This window comes from Salvelinus namaycush, chromosome 33 (assembly GCF_016432855.1).
Source record: "Salvelinus namaycush isolate Seneca chromosome 33, SaNama_1.0, whole genome shotgun sequence".
In the NCBI taxonomy this organism is placed as follows: Eukaryota; Metazoa; Chordata; class Actinopteri; order Salmoniformes; family Salmonidae; genus Salvelinus; species Salvelinus namaycush.
Window position 1 is genome coordinate 12,338,527 of NC_052339.1, and position 13,597 is coordinate 12,352,123.

Consider the following 13,597-nt stretch of genomic DNA (forward strand, 5'->3'; position numbering starts at 1 on the left):
TCTAGCCCTGTGTTTCCACCTACTAATATGGAGTGTGAATACATTAGACTTTGTAACACAAAAAGGGGACAGAAAAAGGAAGAAAAAATGGCCCTACCAACTAACCCTACACCCATTAAAAAACCTCACCACTATTCCGCTACTTGGCCCTATCTGATCCTACATTAGGCTGGAGAATAATGTTACTTCTTCTGTGGGGTTTTACGGCGGACTACATCCTATTATGGTGTATTGCCGCCACCTACTGAGTGGGGTGAAAACTGAGAGGCTTTAACTCCGAAAAAGAGGAAAAAACGTCAACAAAACCAAAAAACAAACAAAATAGTCTGTCTTCCTACTCAGATCTCTACACAGCCTCTGCGGCCTGAGAGGGGGGAACATCTTCAGATAATATACCCTGCGATGTCTTGGCTGTGAAGTCCTGGAGATCCAAAAAACTTTTAGGTTTCACAATGTCCAGTTTCTTAGATTTCTTGGTTGTTTGGCCAGTACAATGAATCACCAGCGCAATAAACGCAACAAAATCCACTACTTAACAATCAGTGTTTCAGGATCCTTTAACTGATGAACGACTTTCTCAGCAAGCTGCGGGGCATCCACTACCATGTCATCCACATCTCCATTTCCTCCAACAATTTCCACTGCCTCCGCATAGGAGACCCGCTGGACAGCCACCTCGTCCTCCTTCACCCTGACAGGGGGACTCCGGAATGTGATTCCCACCACAACTGCAGCATTATACACCCTCCGACTCTTCAACAACATTTTTCTTCATTCTGCACACACTTGACATGCGTGTCCAAACATTTTACAATTCTGGAATAACACTGGAGACTTTCGCACACTTCCAGTTTAAAAGGGCACTTTAAAAACAAGATGTGGTATTTTGAGAGATTTTTTGTATTTTAAAAACACATTCCAAGAGGCCTTTTACTTCAATACTGATTTCACACAAACACTGTTACAGATGAAAGGTCCTGTGATTTCAGAACAAAGGTCACCATTTTTAACATTGATCAACGTGAAACACATTGGTTGAATCAACGTTGTTTTCACGTCGTTTCATCGAAATTACATAGAACCAATGTGGAATAAATGTTGAATTGACGTCTGTGCCCAATGGGAAGGCTTTGCAATGAAGCCATATTTGGCTTTGCTTGGAATGAGCACAGAAAAAAATGACCTGAGGTTGAATACTGAAATCTTATAGAATATTATACTAAAAATAAATTAAACTTCCAATTTTGTCACATAAAGACATGTCAATTGATTGTGTAATTCAATAGTGCAATGATCACTTTTAAAACAGCAATGTAATAGCACTTCTTCACGCAATAAATGATATCTGATGACAAGGTTAGAGTCAACCAATGGTTTTCTATGATTGACAATTATGTGATTGATGTGATAAATTCATATTTAAAAACTGCTCTCAATGATAAATCCAGATTCTTGTAATCCTGCTTAATGGATGACTATTTTATACACAAATCAATGTGTTTGATACATATATACTGTACCCTTTGGCTGAAAAAAATATTTATAACCACAATGCAAAAGGTATGTTTTAGCCTCAGGTCCTGTCTGAAACTCGATTTCTTCATTCCAAATGGCACTCTATTCCCTATATACAGTAGTTAACTACTTTTGATCAGAGCCCATTGGCCATCGTCAAAAGTAGTGCACTATAAAGGGAATAGAGTGCCATTTGGAGTACATATATAGTCTTTGAAAGGTAAAACCCTTTGCTCATACCAGTCCTGTGGCAAAATCCTTAATTTCAAACAGTGGTTCAAGAAATGAAATAATCTTAAAAGTATATACACATAACTGTACTTTAAAAATATAAAAGAAAATGCATAGAAAATAAAATGTTAGTAAACATACCAAATCTATTGGCCAAATGTAATGTTATAATACTGAGGCAAAAAAAAGAAGAAATGACAAAATACATACAATGAATCCCCCCTCCCATGCCACTATCCCTCTCACCCTCGATTCGCTATAACTATAATTGCATACAGTGTTTTTCAAGCTCCATCATTTGCCTTCATATTTGGGGTTGACCACTGTCGTAACAGCACTCTTGTAGATAGGGTTTTCGCCCTGGAAGGCACAAGAGAAACAAGGAGAAAACATTAGAATTGTAATGTACAGTCAGTCATACTATATCTGTCACATAACATGTCAGTCGTGTGAACACAGCTGCAACAAATTTATTAGGAAAAAACACCACAGCAAAATCCGAGCCATCCATTTAGAATATCAAATGATTATGAAGCATTCTTTGGACAGATCTTTCCAACTGATCGTGCGATCACCTGGATACGTTGCTGTCATTGTGAGTGAGCATTTGTGTTGTCATCCAGGGAACACTTTTAAAAGAAATATCAACAAACGTCACAGTCACACCATGCCATTTCCATCATACTGTAGAATTAAATATGATATAAATACTAGACTTAAACTGAAGTGTACTGGGCCTACACGTGACCACCTGTTAATACTTACCTCCATTTAAACTACTAACAGAGGGGACAGCTTGTGTTGACCAACAAAACAATAGATATTATTGTGGGTTTTAATATCCCCTCATATGGATCTTTCTGCACAGTTTCATCAACTGTCTTATTTGGCCCAAAGAGACCAAATGCATGCCAGAAATAATGAGATGGATGAAAAAGTGACAGTTTACAGTAAGTTGACAAACACAAACATATAAACAAACAGGAAACCCATGCAGGAAAACAGAGGAGAGGGAAAGTAAATACAAACTTATAGAACCACAGCTTTATGTCCATAGTTCGGGTTCTGGAACTTATTAATAGGACTCTTGTAAATGGGATTCTCTTGCTATGGGTTGAGAGAGTGGGACAGAAAATTAAGAACAGGAAACAGAGAATGAAATGAAAAGCATAGGTGAAGACAAATGAGAAGGAATGAAACAATGATATGACAAAGAAGTGAAAAAATGAATCCCCTGAAAAAGGGGTATTTCTACATCAGGATCCAAGACTGAGTTTTACTTTTTTTTTACCAGGCAAGTCACTTAAGAACAAATTCTTATATTCAATGACGGCCTAGGAGCAGTGGGTTAACTGCCTTGTTCAGGGGCAGAACGACAGATTTTTACCTTGTCAGCTCAGGGATTTGATCTTGCAACCTTCCGGTTACTAGTCCAACGCCCTAACCACTAGGCTACCTGCCGCCCCAGGTTGATCATCTCCCTTTGAAAATCATCTTACAGTGCTGGGTATATGCCCCTTTTATACAGTACCAGTCAAAATGTTGGACACACCTACTCATTCAACGTTTTTTCTTAATTTTTTACGATTTTCTACATTGTAGAATAATAGTGAAGACATCAAAACTATGAAATAACACATATGGAATCATGTAGTAACAAAAAAAGTGATAAACAACTCAAAAAATATTTTACCCTTTGCCTTAATGACAGCTTTACACACTCTTGGCATTCTCTCAACCAGCTTCACCTGGAATGCTTTTCCAACAGTCTTGAAGGAGTTCCCACATATGCTGAGCACTTGTTGGCTGCTTTTCCTTCACTCTGCGGTCCAACTCATCCCAAACCATCTCAATTGGGTTGAGGTTAGGTGATTGTGAAGGCCAGGTTATCTGGTGTAGCACTCCATCATTCTCCTTGGTCAAATAGCCCTTACACAGCCTGGAAAACCCTTGAATGAGTAGGTGTGTCAACACTTTTGACTGGTACTGTATCAAGCCAGGTCAGTCTGCTCTCTCATACAGTCATTTAGGTCTGGTGTCTTCTCCATGTACCATAATGAGAGGATCCAGAAGCCTCAGTGCCCTGCCCATGTCACCAGACCAGAGAGGCTATCACAAGTGGCTGGTCTGACTGGGAGTAATCAGGATGAGCTGAATCATTAAGGATTTCAAACCCTGCCCGCTGTCCGGAATGTAACATCTGCCTGCTGTGTGGATAACTCGCCACTAGGTTGAAGCATAACACAGAACAAATTAAGCTGCTGTAGCCACTCCCATGAAAAGACAGATGTGTGTCCAGACCTTCGCATTCCAGAAAGGCTTCCGTTTTTCATAGCCGTATTTTGCACAGAGATTACTTAAAACTACAGGGTTTTAAGACGTTTTTAAACAAACTGTTGGGTAGGACTGTGGAAAAATGTGTGTGACATCTTATGAAGTCATCATCAAAAGCAACAGGTCTGTCATAGTCATCGAAGGTTGAGAGAGAGAAAAACATTTCCAATTCTGTGTTCCTTTAGAAGTTTGTTCTCTGTGTAAGAGATTCACACAGTGGCCATATCTATAACACCCGTTTTCCACATCTCAATCAACCTACTGAAATTACAGTCAGGGAGAATACAAACTAGGACCTGCAAAAGTACATAAGCAGCATCATCATCACCGTGCTTCTACACCTGCATTGTTTGCTGTTTGGGGTTTTAGGCTGGGTTTCTGTACAGCACTTTGATATATCAGCTGATGTAAGAAGGGCTATATAAATACATTTGATTTGATCATCCCCATTATGGGCCAGAGCAAACAGTTCTCCAAGATGGCTTCCTGCATCCTGTATCTACCATCTCTACTCTCTTACCGTGTCCCATTTAGCATTCATCTTCTCCTTCTCAAACTTGGCGAACTCTCTCCTGTCGTGGATGATCATGAGCAGCTTCCAGATGAGAAGCAAAGCCAGGCCGATCAGCACGATGCCCGCCACCACGCCAGCCACGATGGGGATGATGTCAGGGCCCGCAGGGCAGTCTGGAACACAGGCAGGAAACACACAGCCAGGAACATTCAGTTATCCCAACTTTTATTTATTTAACCAGGCAAGTCAGTTGCTGTAAGAACAAATGCTGATTTACAATGACGTCCTGATTTGCATTATATCTAGGCCCAGGAACTTTACCTGACCCTGTAAGCTGACCAGGAAGAACTTCAGGGCGGAGTACTAGGTCCTAGTACCATTAGAGCCAAGAGTTTTTCCTACTCAGGTCAAAAACGCCTGGCTGTAATCACAAAATGACTCCATAGACAAATAAATAACCTCCCTTTTCACTGTAATATCCTCCGTCACAATGACATAGTAGGCTGTATGTAATATGCTCTCACCTAGTGTTTCAACCACATGGACCTCCTTCTCTGTCTTGTTGTTGACAGCGTAGGTGTAGTAGAACCAGCAGTCGTTGGCATCCCTCTCCTTACAGTGCATCAGGGGGAAGGCCTGTCCTGGCTGAGGCAGCTTGTCCCTGTCCTTCACCTTGATCAGGTTGAAGTAGCTACAGTCTCTCTCACACGTGTCCTTCTTCTCCCCCGTCCCAAAGGCCCTGCACTGAACACACTCCCTGTGGAAGACAGGACATTGACATGTAACTCTGTACAGATGGAGTAACACATGCAGGTAGTCTCGCATTGGGATGCTTGCTAGACTTGTGACATATTCACTACTGTAATGCAAGAAAGCTGGATATTGAGGTTCCACCCCACATGCAGGTGTTTGTAGTGGACAATGCTGTACCCTTCCCACCACTACTGGTTTTAAATATCACAGTTGTGTCTAGACTGTTCATTGGTCCCCTTTCTTGGAATTATCAGAAGAAAGTAAACAAAGGTCACAATAATAGAGGTTAAGACAGATAAAGGAAGACATCTCTTTATGCCTACTTAAAAGGTTAAGAGGCATTAAACTCAGGCTGAGGAAAGAGACAAGGAACCGGTCCCGCAAATAATAATACATTTAAAAAAAGCAGAATTCATTTCAACCATCACAACAAACCTTTATGTAATCCACACATAACATTCCCAGAGGGAAATACAGCATATAAAGCGGTTCAATTCACAATTCTACATATACATTTTCAGAAACGTTAGCTTTTATTGTTTAAAGAAATTCTGAAAGAGATTGGTGTGTTTTTTCACTATCTAATCATGGCACAGGGTTGATCAATGACATACATGTATTTGTTTAAAATCTATCACTTGATGGTTTCATTTCAGAGAGACAAATAATCATGTTTTTTTAAAGAACTGTACAAATTATACATTTGACATCAAAAATCTATACAGTAATATGAGATGTCTGTAAAAAATGTACATTTGATATTTTAGTCATTTAGCAGATACTGTTAGTCACTTTTGATAAGAGTAAGTGCATTCATGTTGAGATAGCTAGTTGAGACAACCACATATCACAGTCAAATATACAGGATACGAACATTCCATTCCAGCTAAACAATGGACAGACAGGACCTGAGACTAAAGCATACATTTTGCATTGTGGTTTACAAAAAATAAAAATTTTCATCTAAAATCTATGAATAATAACATCTGAGAACAGTAATATTTTACACACACATGAAGGTACCCATAAGGAATCATTTCTGATGTAAAAACAGAAATGTGATTTTTTTTCAATATAGCGTTTTGGAACTAAACTCGTTGTATATTGTTGTTTTCTGCATAGTTAAAACAGAATAAAATAAACAAATACAATTAATTCATTCCTTTATTCAACTCACTTGTGTTCTGCGCAGACCCCTGGACAGGTAGGACAGATCTCACAGCTGGGGCCCTGGAACTTTGGGTCAGTACACTTGCAGGTGCCACATTCACAGGTGCCTCGTCCGTTACAGATCTGCTTGTTGGAAGCCAGGCAGGTCGTGGTGTCCAGAGAACAGTCACAGGCACTGCCTGTCCAGTTGGCATCACAAATACACACCCTGCACTCACAGTGACCATGTCCTGCCACAACACAACACACAGGGTCAGAGATGATCCTCTAAAGTTCAAACATCATTTCATATTATAGATAATATTCTAGATTAGAGATGAAATTAAGCTAAATTGAACACGGTAAATCTCATTTCGTAAAAGGCGATGTCTGATTTGATCAACTGATCTCTAATTTAATTGGGAAATCACCCATTACGCCACAAACACAGAGGTAGTTTGTGCTCTGAGGAAGATGTTCCACAGGTCTTCAGATGTAACACAGGTCTTGACCGTCATTTCACAGCAAACACAATCTTTATTGATCATCCAATGAACTGAACTCACGTACCTCCACAGAGTTTGTTGTTGGCGCGGTCACAGTTGAAGTTGTCACACTCGCAGAACATCCCGCTGTAGCGTTCCTCTGGGTTCTCTCTCTTCTTACACTCACAGGTTCCACACACACAGTCTCCGTTGTTGCTGCAGATGTCTGTACCGTTGTCTTTACGGCAGCTCTTATCCAGGTCTTCGCTGGTCACCTCGTTGGTGCTGCACTCACACTGTCTACCAATACGGCCCTCATTGCACCTGACAGATCATAAAGGAAATCTAATGTGATTAACAACAAGGGAGGACTGCATAAAAGACTGCCTATGTAAAAATATTCACATGCAAACAGTCACATGCTAATGGCCCATAGAAATAGATTTACATCACATTATATATACAGTATCAAATATCAAAATGTATCTCTATGCCATGGAAATGATTACAATATGGAAGGTGAATAAGGGTTAAGATCTTCTGCTAGTGAAACATAAGTGCCTTACCTGCAGGCTCCACATTCATATGTCCCGTTGCCATTGTGGCAGATCTCACTGTTCTCAATGCCATCTTTGTGACAGTCACACTCGCAGATGAAGTTCAGAGTGATCTCCACCTCCTCATTGAACCCTAGGGGCTTGATCTTGATGGTCTCTGGTTTGCCCATTTTAGGACACTGGTTAGATGTGATGCTTATGGTGAAAGACACCTACAGATCAGGGATGAAGGGATATAATCACATTTTGTAATAAAAACAATGACCTTGACAACTCAGACACCTACAGATACTGAAAACATTATCTTTACTTGATAAGCTAAAATAACTGACCCAGAAAGATTGAAAAAATTTAGAATAGAAAACATTCAATGGCGTGTTGTTTAGGTTTCTCACCTCGTCACCGATGGAGATATTGGAGCATTTTCTTCCCATCTCTCCCTCACCAGTCACTCCGTTCTTGCAGCGTGACTGGTACATTATGGTCACTCCCTCTGGTAGCTTGCTGTTCTCCAGAATCACCTCTGAGGAAAGAGACTAGCACATAAAGAACAACAATTAGCCCTTTGTACACTATATACAACATACACAACATTTTCAGTAGGCTTCAGTTTTACAAAAGCAGATTTATGACTATTCCCATAGAAAGATCAGTTCAGAAAGAGAGATGTGATGACTTAACAATAGCAGCAGCATGGTTTTGCCAACTATTTTAAGGATGAAAGTTAGATAGTGTGCAGAAGTGCATCTTCTCCAGTAACTAAACCAACCCAATCTATACTTACATTGTAGGCATCAATAATGAGGTTGATAACGTTGCTGGAGTTAGCAGAGAGTGTCCCCACCGCAGATTTAGGAATGAGATTCTTTAACTCCTGAGAGAGAAAACACAATACACTAAATGATCATGTACTAGTATGTCAATAGGAATCCTGTCAATCTCTAAATATTCACCAGAAAAGTCTAGAGCAAAACAGTTCTGTCATGTTTTGCCTGACCCATTTAGATTGCTGAGTAGTTTGGTTGTGGTCTTGCATCACATAGTGGTAAGGTCTGAATCTAAAGTTACAACTTTTTGCAGTGTTGTGAGGTTCTAAATTCAGAGATCCAAGGTTGCGTCCCAAATGACACTCAATCCCTACATAGTCCACAACTAATATCGGGAATAGGGTGCCATTTGGGACGCATCGTGTAATCAACTAAACGAGAACGCCATTCTACCGAGGTTGACAAATATTGTCCAAACATTGGACTGATGGGGATATGATAAAAGGTCATTACGGAACTCCAGACAGACTTATAATTGGCTTGAAAAGCACTAGAGGGCAGCAGGGAACATTCAAAGGCTGCTGCCCAAATGGAACCCTATTCCCTACAAAGTGCAGTACTATTGACCTGGGCCCATAGGGATCTCGTCAAAAGTAGTTCACTTTTTAGTGAACATGGTGCCATTTGGGAAACAACCAGAGATCCAAAGAGATGCTACTGGTAACAAGGAGCAGATGCTGCTCTTCAAAGTGTTGGGCTTCTTCTAACCTACAACAGACAAGCACAGGAAATTTAAAAGAAGAAAATGTTTTCCACACGCACGTCCACGCACGCAAACACGCACAACTGACTATGTAAACAGGCTGGAACTCCTCTGTGATGGCAAAGATCGTCTGGATGTTGTTGTCGCTAAGTTTCTGAACCAGGTGAGCGATGGAGGGATAGTCCTGTTGCAGGGAGACAATGAGGAAGTAAGTACAGGTACCAGATAAGCCCTTTGATGACATCACTAAGGGCAAGTAGCCCATTCCCTTAAAATCTTGTCATATTCAAAATACAGACCACACGGAAGACTAGAAAAAAAGTCACAATACATACAGTACATAGGAGTGCATTATTATATTACATAGTGCATTATTATACTACATAGTGCATTATTATACTACATAGTGCATTATTATACTACATAGTGTATTACTATAATGCATTATTATACTACATAGCGCATTATTATACTACATAGTGTATTATTATACTACATAGTGCATTACAATAATGCATAGTGTCACGTTCCTGACCTGTTTTCTGTTGTTTGGTATGTGTTTAATTGGTCAGGGCGTGAGTTTTGGGTGGGCAGTCTATGTTTTCTGTTTCTATGTTGGTTTTGGGTACCTGATATGGTTCTCAATTAGAGGCAGGTGGTTTTCATCTCCTCTGATTGAGAATCATATTAAGGTAGGTGTTTTCACACTGTTTGTTTGTGGGTGGTTGTCTCCTGTGTCTGTGTTTGTCGCGCCACACGGGACTGTCTCGGTTTGTTTGTACGTTCGTTCTTTTGTGTAGTCATTTTCCTGTTCGTGAGTTCTTCGTTTTATGTAAGTACGCATGTCCAGGTCTGTCTACTCCGTTTTGTTATTTTGTTAGTTATTCAAGTTAGTTCGTTTTTGTCTTGTCAAATAAATCATTATGAATTCACACCCCGCTGCACTTTGGTCGAATCACTACTCCTCCTCTTCGTATGAACGTATTACTATAATACATAGTGCATTATTATACTACATAGTGCATTATTATACTACATAGTGTAATATTATACTACATAGTGTAATATTATACTACATAGTGCATTACTATAATGCAGTGCATTATTATACTACACAGTGTATTATTATACTACATAGTGCATTACTATAATGCATAGTGCATTACTATAATACATAGTGTATTATTATACTACACAGTGTATTATTATACTACACAGTGTATTATTATACTACATAGTGTAATATTATACTACATAGTGCATTACTATAATACATAGTGCATTATTATACTGCATAGTGTATTACTATAATACACAGTGCATTATTATACCACATAGTGCATTATTATACATACATAGTAGTGGCTCATTGTGTACATGTTGTTCTCCAGGTGGCATTTCCCATCGTTGGGCAAAACTATCCCGCCCAGTTTCCCGTCTCCAGCAAAGTGGAAGCCAGCATCAGTGGAGAACACCAGCAGACGGGTGACGTTCCTCCAGCCAATGTGCTCCTGGGGAAGGGAGGGAGAGAGGGAGGCCTATTAAAACTTGTAAAAATTAACCACAAACAGAAAAAGGACACAGCCTACAGAAATACCAGAGAACAAAATTACAAGACTTACAAAAGATTCAGGAAGTATATATCAAAATCTATGAACAACTATGTGAGAGGTTACCCTCTTAAAACAGCAGTTTAGCACCCTAGAGTGAATTAACTCTCAAACATTTTATAAAAAGGCCTTCTCTAAGCATAGACACATTAAGCCTTGACTCCAGCCATTCTCAAATGAGGTCAAGGACCATGAGACAGTCAATATAAAGCCCTGATAAAAGTATTATTGGAACTTTATGAGCTGGTTTTCTGGACAGATATCAAACCTAGTCCTGGAGTAAAAAGTAAACTCAATGGAGAAAGCTTTTCAGTCCTGGACTAGGCTTGATCTATGTCCGGGAAACTATCCCTAAATATGATAATAGAAACATATTACTTACACCACACACAGCCACTTGCATGATGGCATCGAAGCCTCCCTCTGGTGAGTCCAGGTTTCCAGAGATCTGCTGTTGTCCCACCAGGGTGTTGAACTCCTGTCCATTGCTGGTCAGCTTCAGAACGTTCTTGTAGCTGAAGGGACTGGTGCAGTTCTGGTCCCCAGTACAGGGGTTCAGCAGCTTGGCTGGGGTGGTGCTAATGTAAGGCATCACCGTCTTCTCTACAAAGGAACCAAAACCTAGAAGAAGAAGAGATCCATCTCATATATAAACTGTATTGTTAAGGAGACGGGACACCAATTTGTTAGCTTCAAAACACCTTTACTAAGATCAAACCGGTTATCTTACACGTGGCATTATGGGTATTGTAGTACAGTGTAACTATGCAATATGCACCCAACCTGAACTGAAAGCATAAGAGATCAATTTGAAGTGGAGAAGATGTTCAAATAAATATAAACATCCCCAATCCTCATACAACCAGGCTGATTCTCAAGCTCACCGATTCTGAAATCAGATGTGATCTTTGACATCTCCAGCATCAGATGTGTTCCCAGGTTCTTGACGTTTTCCAGATCGTCCTTCATGGAGTAGGACAGGTCCATCAGGTAGTAGAGGTCAATGGGGTAATCCTCGGCACGTTTGAACTTCAGGTTAAAAGACTGAGGTTCACCTGCAGTACACAGACAAATGGGCAAGGTTAAGCCGGGGACTACTGACTTGCTAACTCTGGCATATTTACATTGATGTGAACACTGAAATCCAGTATCTCTACTTACACATCATCATCTGCTCATTTATCACTCCAGTGTTAATCTGCTAAATTGTAATTATTCGCTCCTATGGCCTATTTATTGCCTACCTCCTCATGCCTTTTGCACATACTGTATATAGACTTTCTTTTTTCTACTGTGTCATTGACTTGTTTATTGTGTTATTGGCTTGTTTATTGTTTACTCCATGTGTAACTCTGTGTTGTTGTCTGTGTCACACTGCTTTGCTTTATCTTGGCCAGGTCGCAGTTGCAGATGAGAACTTGTTCTCAACTAGCCTACCTGGTTAAATAAAGGTTAAATAAATTAATTAATGTGCACCTTCCTGTAACGGTCGACTTGTGGTGAATGAGCGGACCAAGGTGCAGCGGGTGATGAAGACATAATGAATATTTAATAACAGAACGACGAAACAAATAAACGACGTAGACTGACCTAAAACATGAGAACTTACAAATACACGAAGAACGCACGAACAGGTACAGACTACAAACAAACGCTACAGTCCCGTGTGGTACGAACATACATACAGACACGGAAGACAATCACCCACAAACAAACAGTGTGAACAACCTACCTTAATATGGTTCTCAATCAGAGGAAACGTAAAACACCTGTCCCTGATTGAGAACCATATCAGGCTAAATGACAATGAACCTAAACATAGAAACACATAACATAGAATGCCCACCCCAACTCACGCCCTGACCATACTAAACAAATACAAAAACAAGGAAAACAGGTCAGGAACGTGACAGAACCCCCCCCTCAAGGTGCGAACTCCGGGCGCACCACCTAAAGTCTAGGGGAGGTTCTGGATGGGCATCTGTCCACGGTGGCGGCTCTGGCTCAGGACGTGGTCCCCACCCCACCATAGTCATTCCCCGCTTTCGTAACCTCCTCCTAATGACCCCCCTCCAAATTAACCCCACCGGACTAAGGGGCAGCACCGGACTAAGGGGCAGCACCGGACTGAGGGGCAACACCGGACTGAGGGGCAACACCGGACTGAGGGGCAACACCGGACTGGCTGACGGCTCTGGCTGGTCATGGCTGGCTGACGGCTCTGGCTGGTCATGGCCGGCTGACGGCTCTGGCTGGTCATGGCCGGCTGACGGCTCTGGCTGGTCATGGCCGGCGGACGGCTCTGGCTGATCCTGCCCGGCGGACGGCTCTGGCTGCTCCTGTCCGGCGGAAGGCTCTGGCGGCTCCTGTCCGGCGGACGGCTCTGGCGGCTCCTGTCCGGCGGACGGCTCTGGCGGCTCCTGTCCGGCGGACGGCACTGGCGGCTCCTGTCCGGCGGACGGCTCTGGCGGCTCCTGTCCGGCGGACGGCTCTGGCGGCTCCTGTCCGGCGGACGGCTCTGGCGGCTCCTGTCCGGCGGACGGCTCTGGCGGCTCCTGTCCGGCGGACGGCTCTGGCGGCTCCTGTCCGGCGGACGGCTCTGGCGGCTCCTGTCCGGCGGACGGCTCTGGCGGCTCCTGTCTGGCGGACGGCTCTAGCGGCTCCTGTCTGGCGGACGGCTCTAGCGGCTCCTGTCTGGCGGACGGCTCTGAAGGCTCATGGCAGACGGACGGCTTTGCAGGCTCAGTACAGACGGGCGGCTTTGAAGGCTCAGTACAGACGGGCAGTTCATGCGGTGCTTGGCAGACGGACAGTTCAGACGGCGTTGGGCAGATGGGCAGTTCAGGCGCCGTTGGGCAGACGGGCAGTTCAGGCGGCGCTGGGCAGACGGGCAGTTCAGGCACCGCTGGGCAGACGGGC

The 13,597-nt window shown here is 42.2% G+C and overlaps 1 protein-coding gene across 2 annotated transcripts in view; it reads right to left on the reverse strand.

Moving 5' to 3' along the window:
- Positions 1 to 889: 889 nt before the first annotated feature.
- LOC120028082 (integrin beta-1-like) overlaps positions 890 to 13,597 on the reverse strand; it is a 58,970-nt gene continuing 46,262 nt past the window's right edge. The window contains exons 5-16 of one of the 2 annotated variants that reach the window (XM_038973243.1): positions 11,563 to 11,733; positions 11,061 to 11,299; positions 10,424 to 10,579; positions 9,157 to 9,252; positions 8,323 to 8,412; positions 7,934 to 8,074; positions 7,548 to 7,750; positions 7,067 to 7,305; positions 6,525 to 6,747; positions 5,119 to 5,351; positions 4,601 to 4,767; positions 890 to 2,106 (exon numbers count right to left, since the gene is read on the reverse strand). In XM_038973243.1, the coding sequence (XP_038829171.1) occupies positions 2,041 to 2,106; positions 4,601 to 4,767; positions 5,119 to 5,351; positions 6,525 to 6,747; positions 7,067 to 7,305; positions 7,548 to 7,750; positions 7,934 to 8,074; positions 8,323 to 8,412; positions 9,157 to 9,252; positions 10,424 to 10,579; positions 11,061 to 11,299; positions 11,563 to 11,733 (2,024 nt within the window). In that variant the 3' untranslated portion in view covers positions 890 to 2,040. The remainder of the gene's footprint in view (positions 2,107 to 4,600; positions 4,768 to 5,118; positions 5,352 to 6,524; positions 6,748 to 7,066; positions 7,306 to 7,547; positions 7,751 to 7,933; positions 8,075 to 8,322; positions 8,413 to 9,156; positions 9,253 to 10,423; positions 10,580 to 11,060; positions 11,300 to 11,562; positions 11,734 to 13,597) is intronic. The other variant, XM_038973244.1, reaches the window with a different exon arrangement.